This window comes from Salminus brasiliensis, chromosome 9, assembly GCF_030463535.1.
Source record: "Salminus brasiliensis chromosome 9, fSalBra1.hap2, whole genome shotgun sequence".
Lineage (NCBI taxonomy): Eukaryota > Metazoa > Chordata > Actinopteri > Characiformes > Bryconidae > Salminus > Salminus brasiliensis.
Window position 1 is genome coordinate 23,671,892 of NC_132886.1, and position 13,734 is coordinate 23,685,625.

At 41.1% G+C, this 13,734-nt stretch overlaps 2 protein-coding genes across 5 annotated transcripts; one reads left to right on the plus strand and one right to left on the minus strand.

Annotated features, from left to right (window-relative positions):
- The first annotated feature begins 350 nt into the window (after nt 1–350).
- Nucleotides 351–5,908, plus strand: LOC140561636 (G protein pathway suppressor 2-like). Its single transcript, XM_072686863.1, has 11 exons — nt 351–502; nt 755–872; nt 1,601–1,710; nt 2,194–2,306; nt 2,480–2,559; nt 2,688–2,767; nt 3,641–3,815; nt 4,522–4,605; nt 4,755–4,831; nt 4,992–5,087; nt 5,334–5,908. Exons 2-11 carry the CDS (start codon nt 779–781, stop codon nt 5,424–5,426), a joined length of 1,002 nt encoding a protein of 333 aa, XP_072542964.1. The 5' UTR covers nt 351–502; nt 755–778; the 3' UTR covers nt 5,427–5,908.
- Nucleotides 5,909–6,777: 869 nt separating this feature from the next.
- LOC140562349 (eukaryotic translation initiation factor 5A-1) lies at nt 6,778–12,664 on the minus strand. 4 transcript variants are annotated; one of them, XM_072687909.1, is made up of 6 exons: nt 12,036–12,664; nt 10,315–10,489; nt 9,850–9,954; nt 9,476–9,607; nt 9,304–9,376; nt 6,778–6,895 (listed from the first exon to the last, which is right to left on the minus strand). In XM_072687909.1, exons 2-5 carry the CDS (start codon nt 10,480–10,482, stop codon nt 9,314–9,316), a joined length of 468 nt encoding a protein of 155 aa, XP_072544010.1. In that variant the 5' UTR covers nt 10,483–10,489; nt 12,036–12,664; the 3' UTR covers nt 6,778–6,895; nt 9,304–9,313. The 4 variants fall into 4 exon arrangements, with proteins under 4 accessions (XP_072544010.1, XP_072544008.1, XP_072544007.1 ...); XM_072687907.1 differs by having other exon boundaries at nt 6,778–8,078; nt 12,036–12,661; XM_072687906.1 differs by having other exon boundaries at nt 6,778–9,376; nt 12,036–12,661.
- Between the last annotated feature and the right edge of the window lie 1,070 nt (nt 12,665–13,734).

The following is a 13,734-nucleotide window of genomic DNA, read 5'->3' on the forward strand; positions in this document are numbered from 1 at the left end:
CTTTTTTTTAACATCAAAATATGGATCGAAAATTAAATATCAAGAAATATAAAAAAATATATATATAGCATATATAGAGTTAATAAGTAAAATAATAAAAGTATACACACATAATATATCGAAAATTAATATTTGGCACATTAATGTAGGCTTATTTAATCCCTTATTAATGGTGTGGCATCAAATCATACAGACTTAACGTTTCATTTTAAAGTTTTCTTTTTTTAAGGAAAGTAACACAATGTTGTTCACACATTCAGAACAGTTTTATTTGGTTGTATTTAGATGATAAACAGCACGCCTGGAAGGTCTTTTATTTTGTCGGGGTTGCTCCGGACCAGGAAAGGGCAGTTTCGTGTCACGGGAAGCGGTTAAACCCACTATCAAACAAACCTGAAGAGACACCGAAAAGCTAAAAACACACACTTACCTCACCCGGGTGCTGAGAGGAGGAGATAAAGGATATTTACACGTGCCTTTGGGGATTTATAAGATAACAAAAGTGAGTTTATGCTCTTGTGAGCTGATGTAGGTGAAGCCTGAGGAGGAAGATGTCGATGGGATTAGCTAGCGAGCTAGCGAGCTGTGTTCTGTTTAGCTAGCGCTAAGTAGCGGCGCTCCCGTCTTTAGCTGTAGTGTCTGTGTTTGGTGATTAATAACAATGAAGCAAATGCAGTTAATTAACGTTACAAAAAAGTTGAGAAAGCCTGAATGCTAGGGTTTAATCTGACTAATGTAATCTGTTGGTCCGTAGCTGGCCCCTCCACTACCCGTCACCATGCCTGCTCTACTGGAGAGACCCAAACTGTCCAACGCGATGGCCAGAGCCCTACACAAACACATCATGAGAGAGAGGGAGAGAAAAAGACAAGGTAATCATCTGTCACAAGGATCATGGGGATGGGCCATGCCTGTCATTGTGCTGCTTAATTTGACAGCAAGTTATAGCATAGCTATCTAATTTCCTGCTACCAACATGGATAGTGATGTTTTTGGGAGTCTGATCTCTCACAGGGATACGAAGAAGAAAAAAAAAGGTTCATTAACATTAAGCCATGTAAATTGAATGTTTCTGAAAGTGATATAAGGTATGGAGCTTTTAGTCTGTGTGAGAAGGAGAGATGGTGGAAAGTAAAAGTATTTCAGCAATAATATAACATGTCATACCAAAAGATAATAATTCAGTTAATCACTTAAACAAAACCACCAATATCAATATTTTTTTAATGACTTTTTTTTTTTAATGAAATGTACGTTACTGATCTGCCCATACTTCTAGACATGGCGTAGGTAGAAGGTATGGGCTATCTCATTGTACACTCTTATTGTCAGATTAGGGATGTTGTCAGCACTTCATGAACACTGGCACCGACTGTGTGTTTTATGAAGACAGCAGAATTGTCGTAGGATCATTGAATTTGGTGTAGGGCTAACGTTAGCATTTTTTTCTGGTCTTTATTGAAATGTGCCGCCACTGGTCTGTCAGAAAATGACAAATGCTGTGAAGTGTGTGTGAAGTGAAATGTCTTTAAATCTGTATGTTCTGAAGTGTGGAGGTCTGGCTTCAGGTTTGTGCTCTGTTTCCCTGCCTTGTGTTTAGAAGAGGAAGAGGTGGACAAGATGATGGAGCAGAAGATGAAGGAGGAAGAAGAGAGGAAAAGAACAAAAGAGATGGAGGAGAGGATGTCATTGGAGGAAACTAAAGAGCAGGTGGGGAGGAATTGCAAGTAGTTAGTACCTTCTGATGATCTGCAGATCATGAGATGTTGTGCTTGTTAATTTATTATTTAAACATTTCCATGTGGTCTGGTTTTGTCAATTTGTGCCATCTGTCAAAAGGTTACAGGCCGCACAAAATGACACAGTGAGAAGCTTATTTGTGATCACCATATATCACTAGCACTTCTGTAAGTTATATGTAGTGAAAGCAGCAAAACAGCTACATTTGTTATTTAAAAAAAATAATAAACTTTATACCTATATTTTACACTATGTGGGTGATTTGCTCTGATTAACCTGAAAAAGAGCATACTATGAAGCAAGCAAAATGTATAAGAGCCTGACTTGGAATAATAAGAACATTTACATTTTTTCTCTACTTTTTTCACACATATATGACCCATATTACAATCAAAAAGAGTATTATTCAAAGTACTGCTTTCAGCTTCAGTACATTCCAGCACTGTGTTTCAGGTTCAGAAAATGGGGGAGAAACTGCAGGGCTTGCAGGAGGAAAAACACCAGCTGTTCCTGCAACTTAAAAAAGTCCTCCATGAAGAGGAGAAGAGGCGAAGAAAGGAGCAAAGGTGAATGGAAAGCGTCTTGTTCTGTAGATTTTAGAATCAGAGATTGCACACAGTTTTTTGCCTTTCATTGGTACACCGTCATAGTAGGAACCTTTCTACGTATAAGTTCATGCTCTGTTCAGTCTGTTGTTCGCAGCTCTTTTCTCAACTTCTTCATTTGTTGTATTCTACAGTGATATTACCACATTGACCTCAGCCAGTTACCAGCCTAGCATATCTCTGCACTCAGGACAGCACCTACTCAGCCTTCAGGGTGGGTTTTAGATCCTTCTCCTTCTAAAGCAGAATTGCTTAAATGGTGGAATCTAGTGAAAGCTTTGGTTGGATGTGTTTCGTATGTACTGATGGAATATTTAGGTTTTGTTTGTGTCCATTTTTCAGGAAGTCCAGTGAGTCACAGTAGGCCCGGGGGTCTGTTGGCAGAGCGTGGTAAACAGTTGTTTCAGACACCTGGCATCCCTGTGAGTCAGCTCTTTTTGCATTTGACATCATTTGCACATACGGTCAGACGAAACCTTTACATTTCAGCATGGCTGTGTTTCATGTCAAAGTTTGATGTTAAAAGTAGGGCTGCAACTTAAAATCAAATCAGTGTTTGTCACATACATACTAGAACACCTGATAATGAAATATTTAGATTTTATTCATTTATTTATTTATTTAAAATCAAAGGATGAGAAACAAATCTGCATTGCTGCTAAAACACTCCTTTACATAGTGTGGAAGATGCAGAATTAACAAAAACAAATGATGACACTCCCAAGTTTCAGAAATCTGTTTACGTCTAGTGATGGAACAAAGATAAAAGGTTTTGTGTGGATGCTGGCGTCAAGTAATCAAATCTGGCATTACTGGGTACAGACGTGGATGGTCATCAGCCACATCCGATACACAGACATATATAGTAGTTCTTTAAACAAGATACAAGCGCATCTTTCAAAAGCCCACCTAAAATGTTAACTTTGTCAAGTGGTAAAAAAAAGTATATGTATATGTATCCATGTAGACTAGCAGCATTTGACAACTGGCAGCCCTGAGAACAGGTGGCCAGCAAGTCAACTAACTGATAACCGATTCATTGAGGGAAAAAAAAAAAAAATATATATATATATATATATATATATATATATATATATATATATATATATATATATATATATATATATATATATATATATCTATATCACATTGCCTCACTTAAGAAGTACTGTACTGTAACAGTATGTAAAGTATGTTTGCTGAGTGGTGACCGTAACGGCAAACTGAGTAAACATTACTGTTTCGTATGTTTGTTCAGCTGATAAATTGAATTGATCCATGCTTGTGTTGGTTAGGGTCGTCACTTCCCTGGTCAGCCTGGTTTCACGCCAGGCTCTTCTGAGCATGGTCAGTTTTCGGGAAGTCCTGCAGTACACGAGTCGTATGCTGTCGCACAGAGCCAGCACCCATCCACCTATGGCCCAGGTGCATCGGTTCCAATCAGCTTTTCTGGCAGTTCACAGATCAGAGGTATTAATTAAATGCAACCAAAAATATAAACATGACATTCTGGGACAGGGCCCTTCTCTTCAGAACTTTGTTACTGGTTAATAATGCTACTAGTTACTTCTAGTAGGTTGTTTTTTTAGGTCTTGCATCCAAACTCTGCATCATTTTGGGATCTACTTTGTGCTTTGTTTATGCTCCTCTTAGTTATTCCTTATTTAAAAGTTTTTTAGACAATTATATTATATATAAAATATATTATAAATATATTATATTAGAGATTCAAAAATGTAATTCTAATGCACACATTGCACAGCGTCATCAGATATTTAAAGCACCAGTTGCCACAGAATTGAACTAGTTCGTTGAGTAAAAAAAAGTATAAACAGTTGAACTATTATTAGACTGTACTTGTGAAATACTCTAGAATAAATTAATTGCATTGCAGTCTCAACACTGGTTTAAAGGAAATATCAATGTGAAAAATGTTGCACAGTTATCAGTACTGGTACAGAACAGAGTGCTCCATTTTTTTCTTCAGATTTTTTAAAATTGAGTATTTAATTGTTTTAATGAAACATGAAATTGTGTGCAGTGTTGCTATAGCAGCTCTTTAAGACACGCAGTTTTTATGAGAGGTCTTCTGGAACTGGATATTTATCATAGTTAATGGTTAAATCTCTCCAGATACTCTCTTTTGTTAAGTCTGGCTGCATTACACTGTCTGTAGGTGCATCAGCTTTCCAGACTATGTCGTACCTATCTCATCAGCCACAGGGCTACGCTGTCCACAGCCACTTCACTTCACAGCCAGGTAAGCAAACACCTAACTAACATTTTCTCTTCTCTTAAAGTTGGTCTCATTATCCTATGAATTGTGTTTGTATGTATTAATTGTTGGTGTATTCATTATTTTAAAAAAACTTATCAGTGATTTCTTTTATTCATTTATTTTTAAAACAGGATTCATCCCTACTGCTACCATCCCTCTTCAGAAGCAGTTGGAACATGCAAATCAGCAGTCTGGCTTCACGGACTCAGTAAGTTCAATTGATAAGCAGATGTTCATTGACTATTACTGTGTTGTACGTTATTTGTGGCACATTTCAGTACAGAAAGATATATGCTATAAAAATATCATATATAATTGAGGTACCCTAATAATTCCAGCTGTATAACACATATATGTTTGTATTGTAGGGTGCTCTAAGGCCAATGCACCCACAGGCTCTACACGTTAGTGCTGCAGGACTTCTGCCTACACCTTCAATGGCAGTTCAGATTCCCACAGCAAAGGTGAGGTTACTGTCCCTAAGAAAACAACACTGTACTGTATCATTATTTAACTCTCCCATTATACACTTGCCTACATCACCTTTACATTATGATATTAAATATAAAATTGGATTAATTTATTGTTGATGTTCCCTTTAGGCCAAATTATACTTTTTTTTTTCCTCAACCACCTATACTTAACCTGTGCAAGCATGTGTAATTTTACGTGCAATGACGAATGTATTGTTTGTGTCTGTCTTATATCAGGCCTCCTTTCAGAGCTCTCCTCAGCCAGCTCCTCGACATACTTTCCTCTCCCACCCTCAAGCTGGACAGAGATTCTATCACCATAGCAAGTAACCAAGGTTATAATGACAACCAAAACATTGTAAAGATTCTGTAAATGTGGCAAGTAATCAGATACAAACAACTTTTGGAAGATTTTATGATCCTTTAACTGACCTGTGACCTGTCATACTGGCAACAACACCATACTGTACAACGTATTTTTGATTTAGATACACTCTAGCTTACTGTAAATTATAATTTAGACACCTTTGTGGCAATAAAACTAAAACAGAACAAGTGAGGGGTACACTTAAAGGCCACGCTATCTTTTCAAACAAAGGTATTTTCTATTTTGACTTTTCAATGGAAAATGTAGTATTGTGCATTTTTTTTTTTTTTTTCCTTCCCCATTCTGTAAAATTTCACCTATTATTTTGTCTTTCCTTTAATGTATATATTTGTTTGGTTATGCCTGAACTGGCAAAAATAAGACATTTTGTAGAAAGCATTTCAGTTTACTTTATACTGAAAAGAAAATAAATTTGAAGCCTGAAGAGTGTGGCAGTGGTTCCTGAGTGAATACCATTTGTCTTAATGTTGAGTAAGAAGAGTAATACTGGCACCATTTACACCTGGGCACTTTATGCATCTTGATTTCCAGGATTATATCTGGATAAAGCCAAGCACCATAAAAATGCAACTGTAAACACACCCGAAATGCATTTAAAACTCATACAATACAATATATCTGATCACTGATACTGTTACTATCCCCTCAGCCCAATCATGCCCACCCCCCTATATGTCATCCTTCAGAAGTCTTAATGAACTGGGGGGAAATCCCACTTTTGATATCATTGAACTATTTCTCTGCTGATTCTGAAGCGTGAGCTGAACTCTCTTCTTTACCCATGTACACAATGGCACCAGGTCTTTGCTTTTAAGAGATAAGATAAGATAATCCTTTATTAGTCCCACAGTTGGGAAATTCTCAGTGTCACAGCAGAAAGGGATAGCAAGACACTCAGTTACAAAAAAATGTAGATAAATGTAGATTTTGTTGGTTGTTCATTGAGGGGTTTTCTGTGCAAACCCTACGAAAGCCAGCCAGTGTGTAGAACTATCTAATAGCTGGTCTTTGTAAACTATTGTCCTGCTTTGCCTAAATAATCTACAAAAGGTACCACATTTCAGAGACCGATTGCTACCCAAATGTGAAATAATGTAGTTATTTACACATTTACCTACAACTATTTACATAGCAGTTTCCTTAAGAATAATTGTAGTAATAAAAGTAGCCCAATAATTTATTTGAATGATGGGACAGATGTAACTGCTTGGTTTTATTTAAGACTCAGTCATACCTACATGTTCGAGAGAAAAAGTGTTACTCAATAAAATAATTAAATAAAATAAAAAACAGTTTTAAATACAGCTTTTTAATTTAATACAGAATATTCGCTTGTTTCCATCAAGAGCTTTAATAATTCTGGACAATGCCAGCTTGTAGCTGTGCTGCATCGATGAATCCCCCTCAGACACTGAAACAAAAAAGGCAAGGTTTATGTGCTCTTTTTAATATTAGGGTGAGGGATTTTCTTGGTTTGATACAAATTGTTTATCACAGTCATGGAACAAACAGACGTTTTTGCTCATGTCATATGAAAGTGATAAGAAATGGGTTTGACACCATGCTCAGATGTGAGCCTACAAAAAAAGAAATAAAATAAAAAATAAAAATAAATAAAGATTTTCTTTTTTAACCAATACGGCCTACTTAGCTGGGATGTAAATGTATGTCAATGATGTGATGTCATAGCATTGTTATAAGCCCAACAACACATACTGAGGTCAAACCATAGGCATACTATATTCCTTTTTTTCCCTACTATATATTTTTTAATCTAGCTACGGCTCCTCTACCTGTTACCCTTTTAGTGTCATTCTGAAGACCTGCTGAAGTTACAATTCTACATAAAACTGCACCTTTTTACAATGTCTAAATGGGACTAAATTCATCTGTCCGTGATGAGGTGGCACCCTCGTTCCTTTGTATTTTGGCTATTGTGAGGTAAAAGTAGTCGGTTTAGCCCTCCTCCTGTGAAGGGATTACACCACGTCCTACTACACATGGCATTTGCTCTGGCCTTTTACTGCAGAATGTGGCTTTTGCGGCAATCTGTAATAAAATGAGTCACTCAGCGCAGGTGTAGCTGTGTACTTGAAATCCTAATTGAAGGTGACAAACAATGCATGAAGGGTGGTAACTGGGACAGATGGAAATATTCTAAAAAAGAAACAAAAAGCCAACCAACACAAAATGAGTAGACGCATTCGATCGTATACGATGCCTCTGCGAGGAAGGGGAGGGGGTTTGGGCGGGGGGGCAAAGCCCTCCCCTATTACAGTGCTTGAGGCTGAAGAGACAGCCATAGCACATTTGTCATTCGGCCTTTCTTCTCTATTATATACATTCAAAATAGTGTTGATTAATGTATATTCGCTATATTTACAGAGATGTTTGTCCGTTTCCAACAGTTTCCAATTATTTGTTCATTTTTTTTTTTTGGCTAGTTTTCCAACCCAAAGACGGGCTATGAAGTACATAAAGAGAGGGAGAGATAACAAATGAAGAATGAAAAATAAAGAGGAAAAAGAGGGAGAATAGCATTGCTGAGGTGTAATTCTCTCCTTCTTTCCAGGTCCAGTGCATCTTGCCAATACCTGAGAGAAAGGGAGAAAGTGATAGCAGAGGAAGGACAGGTGGGAGTAAGTGGGAATGAAAGAACAGTGTAGAATACAATGATAAATCCAAAGAAACAGGGGAAATGGATAGAGGAAGATTAAGTGACGGGTTTGTTTAAATAATAGATGAAAAATGTACATTTTGATGTATGGGAGAAATATATTAACAAAAAAAAAGATGAGAAAGGAAAAGAAAGACAGACATGACAGACAGTGAGACAAGTGAGTAACTGCAGAAACTGGCAGAAACTTAAAACTACGCTCTACAGTATAAATGCAAATGGCCAGATTTCTATGTGTAAACTAGACATTTCTCAAACACTACAGAAATGCAAATGCTGGGTAATATAATAAAGACTGCAAAGTCTATGAGAGTTGTTTGGGCGCAGTTACCTGGGAATATAGATTTATTTTTGTAAAGGCCCACATCTGCAAGCAGTTACCAAACAAAAGTCAGTAAGTCAGCACAGCCTCACTTGCTCTACCTACATAATGCAATACACCAATATAACCTCTATTCTGGGAATAGATGTCCGTGGTCGCGTGTTATAATTTAGCCTCGCTGCATTACAGGAGTACAAAATCCAGTATAAAGTTTAACATGAAATTCTATGTACATGTCATTCATACATGAAGTCAACTGTCAGATGTACAGAATATGAATACAAAGGCTGCATCTCTTTCTGTGTTACTGCTGCGTTTGTGCAGTTGCCAGTGTGCAAACAGCTTTTTCAGCACTTTTTCAGTCCATGGTTTTATAGCCTCAAATCCACAGATTTGTATAGCAAAATAATCACAGAACACAATTGAGAAACACATGCGGACAGACTAAAGAGACTTTATTTGTGAAAGATTGAATTATTTGTCTTTTCTGGTTTCTTATAGTTGTTTTGTTGTGGATATATAGTGGCATAGCGCAAGTTCAGAGGCCTGTTCTAATGTCTTAAGAGTGTAGCAGCATATTTAAAAGGGTTATGTATGAACAAACCATTTGAATATAATAAGCTTGTATATGTTCTGTGCTTGGGACTTTCAGAAAGTGTTTTTTACAGTTTCTACAGTTTTCTACAGATTGTTAGAATTTGAATCTTTTAAATATGAATGTAAACAGTTGGATTAGTGCTTTGCTGTTGGCACACTAGCGTTGCACAGTCACTCTCAGCTAGCAGGTGAGCGTGCACACAAGAGTGAGAGCTCTGTATACCTGCTGCGTTTTATTTAGCCATGGCTTTGATGGCCACTGCAGCCTCCTCGTTCATTGCAGACAGAACAGTGATCTGAAAATACACACACAAGAAGAATGTTAGTGCTGCTAATAGATAGTAGGAAAGTTTGTGAAATTCGCTGTGTGTGGCAAACGCCACAAAGGCTCGTACCAGGATCTCCTCTCCAGCGTCAAACTTGCCCTCTATCTCTTTGCCCAGGTCCCCCTCAGGCATTTTCAAGTCTTCTCTGACCTCACCACTGTCCTGAAGAAGAGACAGGTAGCCATCCTGGATGCCAATCAGCTGTGGACAGGGGTTAGGAGGTTTACTTGAGGTGGAAAAACAAACTGCAGTCAGACTTTCTATGCATTCTCCACACATCTACTTCAACAACTGAATTCAGAGGGTTTTATTTGAGTCTTTTCGTTCCTGAAAAAGTAGAAGGATATAAAGAGCAATAATCTCATTCACCGCCTTCAAATATGCAGAACCAGTAGGTGCATTCTGTTGTGCCTCATGGGGCCGTGCCAAGGGGGCACTCATACCTGATAGTCCATTCTCTTGATGTTAGGAACGTCCATGTTGTGAGTTGAGGGACAGATATCCTCATACTTTTTGCCAGTGAAGATGTCGATGCCAACCATGTGGACCTGTCGGCCAAAACAGTAAAAGCTGTTTATTAATAAGTTGTTCATCCTGAACCTTCCCACTCGTCTCCTATTGTATCGAACACTGTTTTACAGCACTGTGTCGACCCGAATGGCGTCCACGTCATCTGCAGAACAGAGATCCATATGCTGTATATTCTGCAAGCTCTTTATTTAGGTACAATAAAGACGTGTTTAATTACGCTGGATCCTGAAAGCTACCCATTTTCCAGTGTCTAAATGAAATTCGGACGTGGGTGCAGAGCCCATTTTAAACTTAGTAGGAGAGCAAATCCCGAATAACAGTTCCTTCATGCTCCTTTACTGCCACATTTACACATATGTATGCACGTAACTACTCACCTTTGCGTGACCGTGTTTGCCGGTCTTGGAAGTGGACATCTCCACAATCTTGCATGGTCGGCCCTTGAGCACGACAAAGCCGTTTTTGCGCAGGGCAGAACATTGCATGGGGTAGGTGGCAGAAGCCCCAGCATCACCTGTCGTGAAGTCCAAATCCGCATCTGCCATCTCTGTCCTGAAGGGAGACAAAAAGAGGACATAAGATATTAATGAAGGCCAAGATATGTAAATGGGGAGAATTATCGCATTAATTACATATTATTCATGTCTTATTACTGTATTGGCTGTTCGCAGGGATCTTGGCAGAATAGAGAACAGTGAGAAGCATGCTGTGGATTTCAATATCTTGGCTGTATTAATGCAATATGATACAAGTGCGGATCTTTGAGTGAAATATAGTTTTGCAGAAATGTTTATTTCTTTATTTTAAAGATCAATTTGGAATAAAAGCTAAAGCACCCTTCCCAGCTTGCTAGTTGGCAATGGAGAGCTAAATTAGGTAACAGGAACATGGCACCTGTTATTCAGACTACAGCTAGAACACGTCCAACAAGCGCAAATGCACAGTTACTGTAAATAAGTGCATGAGAGGGTTATTTCTGACAAGGTGCTGTGAATTCTGGACACTGGCTGATAGAATATGGAGAGTTTAATTCGTGCTTTGGCTACAAGGTGGTGCGCACGCGTTCACGTGGAAAGGCCCAAACGTCAAGTCATGCTGCCTCCATGCGAGAGATTCATCGACAGGGACTCGACGCACAAACCACCGTGGCGCGCCTGCACCACCAGGCGGGTCGCTCACTCTCACTACACCTTAGACAGGATGTTAAAAACACACACACACACACACACACACCAGGCTGTCATTTTTATGACTCTTCAGAGCCGCACACAGGCTGCACTTTAGCCTATAGCGATAATCCACCGGCGCTGCCATGCTAACGCTAGCCGCACTCGCAGAGACTTCGAGCTGCTACGCGGCGACACGGAGCGTCACACCCGATTACTGCGCTCAGACAGTCTAACCGAGCGCAACACCGGCCTGTTCCGAGCACACTTCGCGGAGACTCGCCTCGCCAGCTCCTTCGCCCGTGCTGGACGCGGTGCGGCCTGCTGTAGCCGCGCAGCCTTGACCGGCCACGGGAGGCCCAGCGAGCGGGGAGCTAGCGCGCGCATACCGTCATGAATGCACGGCTCGGAGCGACACCGTGAGGTCCAGACAGGACCGGCTAACGTTACTGTGGCCATGACTGGAAGCAGCCGCCTCTGGTGTGTTAGCTAACGTGGAGCGAACACGAGGTCCGCTTCAGTGCGCTAATCCAGCACGACGGCGGCGGCGGCGGCGGAGAGTAACGGGTCCGGTCATCCGACCCCTTTCTAGCTAGCACGTTCTTTGTGCCGCCCGGTTCCGTAGAGTTCTCTCGGTAAAGGCCCAGAGAGGACATCTCGATTCATGGCCGTCGTGGTCATCCCAAATTCCTGGGATTTGTCTTCTCGTCTAAAATTAGCGTCTCTTAACCTACTTGAAAGAGAGAAGCGACTTCGTCCAAAGTTATGAGAGCTTTAGTGCGCTGAATGGTAAATATATAAATAACCCCCCCAGCCAACACACCGCTCACTGTAATGAGGAGATAGAGGGGTGGAGGAGGCTGCTGGGAGGCTGCTGGGAGGCTTGATCGCGCCCGCTGTTAGGAGCAGCTTCAGTCAACTAGCTAACTTACCTAGTCAGTGAGCTTTCCCTCTCTCCGATGCTTTCAGGGCCAATCCAACGACCGAGCCTCGTCCCGCTGGGTTCGTGATTTCTGCTCCTGCTCGGCTGTCTGCTCTGGCTGCTGGCTGCGCGGTGCCCCTGCTTTTGTGCCTATTCACTTAAATCAGCTCTCCGGACGCTCCCGTCATTCCAGGCCTTTCGGTTTCCCCCCCTTTTTCTCTCCTCTCCGTTTTTTTCCGAGGGCACACGCGCAGGTCAGCGGCCGACAAAAGTGTGAACCCCAAACTCACTCTTTCTCTCACTTACTCACTCCCTCTCTCTCTCTCTCGCTCTCACACACACACACACACACGCACACACTCTCCCTCTCTCTCTCTCTCTCTCTCTCTCTCCCTTTTTTCTCGCTCTCTCATCCGCACCGACTCAGCCACACATACACACCAAAACGAGCCTCAGCAGTTTCCTTTTCACTGCGCATGCGCGCTCGCCCGTCGCTCTTTAAATTCTAGGACGGTGCGGCGGCGCGCGCTTACAGGGAGCGCGCTCAGCGCGTTAGTAGAGATGGCAGCGCCTCAGTGTTGCCATGGCTTCTGTGATAGGAGTTTAGTAGAAATACAGCCACCCAAACGGCGCCGGACTTGTTTGTGTTTACGATAAAGCGAAGGATGTCGAATGGCCGTTTGTAAACAAGGCTGTTAAGACTCCCTCATTCATCCTGCAAAAAAGCGCTCCGCTAGTAGGAGAGCGCAAGTGGCATTCACGACGAGAGCGCGTAGCGTTACGCACGCCACGGTATTGAAACATGCGCATTACGCCTGACGCGCGATCACCGCACAGGCACAAGGGGGTCAAAAAAGTTGATTTGCTTAAATATGCGTTGTGAAATGCTGTATATAATTATATAGGGCTGTCTGTGTTTTCAGGGTCTCTCAGTTCTCACATCCCCGATTTCCTTCTGTAATCTCGAGGGTTCAAGGAAGAGCCATAGATCAGACCAGTGTTCCCTTCTCCGTCTTTGTTACACAGTGACAGGCATTAGCTCCAGACCCAGACTGGTGACTGTAGCCAGTGTAGGCTATAAGGCATGGCCACATCAGTGGCTAATGGACGGCTCCATCGTGTCAGTCAGTGTAGTCGTTTGGACAAATATAGCCGTGTGAAACATGAATCTGGTGACCTATGAGTAGATTGGGTTGGGGGGCGGGGGGTGTATCAGAGAGGTAGGGGAGAGCTAGGGCGAGGTCCTAGGGCCTAACAACACAGGGCCATGAAACAGGACGAGTTTTTTCTGTCTTACTTTGCTCTCACTGATTCTGGCCAGCGGTGTGTGTGTCTAATTTATCACTGACGGCTGCACGAGTTGATATATCCCCAACAGATGATAGGTGCAGACCCCCAGCCCCTGGGCAGAGCGAGGAGCATGTGACGAAATAAATGTGGGCCGTGTTTTTAGACCCAACAATAACAGTTATTGGGAAATATCACACGAATCACAGATATGTGTTTAAATCAATGTGTGAAGCATTTTTTTCCATCTAAAAGTGAAGCGAGATGTTAGCATGGAAAACTGGGTTAAACGTGCAGTGCTGGTGTTTCTGTAGCAGATTTCTTCACGTGAAACCAAACTTCAGCTTTTGTGCATTGTAGGACAAAACGTTGTAGTGATGGTTGAAGTGTCGTTGCAGAACAACATCTCTATTTTTGATGTG

Bases quoted from the DNA above. Each gene is read 5' to 3' on its own strand.
- LOC140561636 (XM_072686863.1), top strand. From the start codon at position 779: ATGCCTGCTCTACTGGAGAGACCCAAACTGTCCAACGCGATGGCCAGA. The intron at 1,711-2,193 runs GTGGGGAGGAAT...ACTGTGTTTCAG, and splicing joins TGGAGGAAACTAAAGAGCAG to GTTCAGAAAATGGGGGAGAA. The intron at 2,560-2,687 runs GTGGGTTTTAGA...TCCATTTTTCAG, and splicing joins GCACCTACTCAGCCTTCAGG to GAAGTCCAGTGAGTCACAGT.
- LOC140562349 (XM_072687909.1), bottom strand. From the start codon at position 10,482: ATGGCAGATGCGGATTTGGACTTCACGACAGGTGATGCTGGGGCTTCT. The intron at 9,955-10,314 runs GTGAGTAGTTAC...TTTGGCCGACAG, and splicing joins GCAAACACGGTCACGCAAAG to GTCCACATGGTTGGCATCGA. The intron at 9,377-9,475 runs GTACGAGCCTTT...GTGTATTTTCAG, and splicing joins ACGCTGGAGAGGAGATCCTG to ATCACTGTTCTGTCTGCAAT.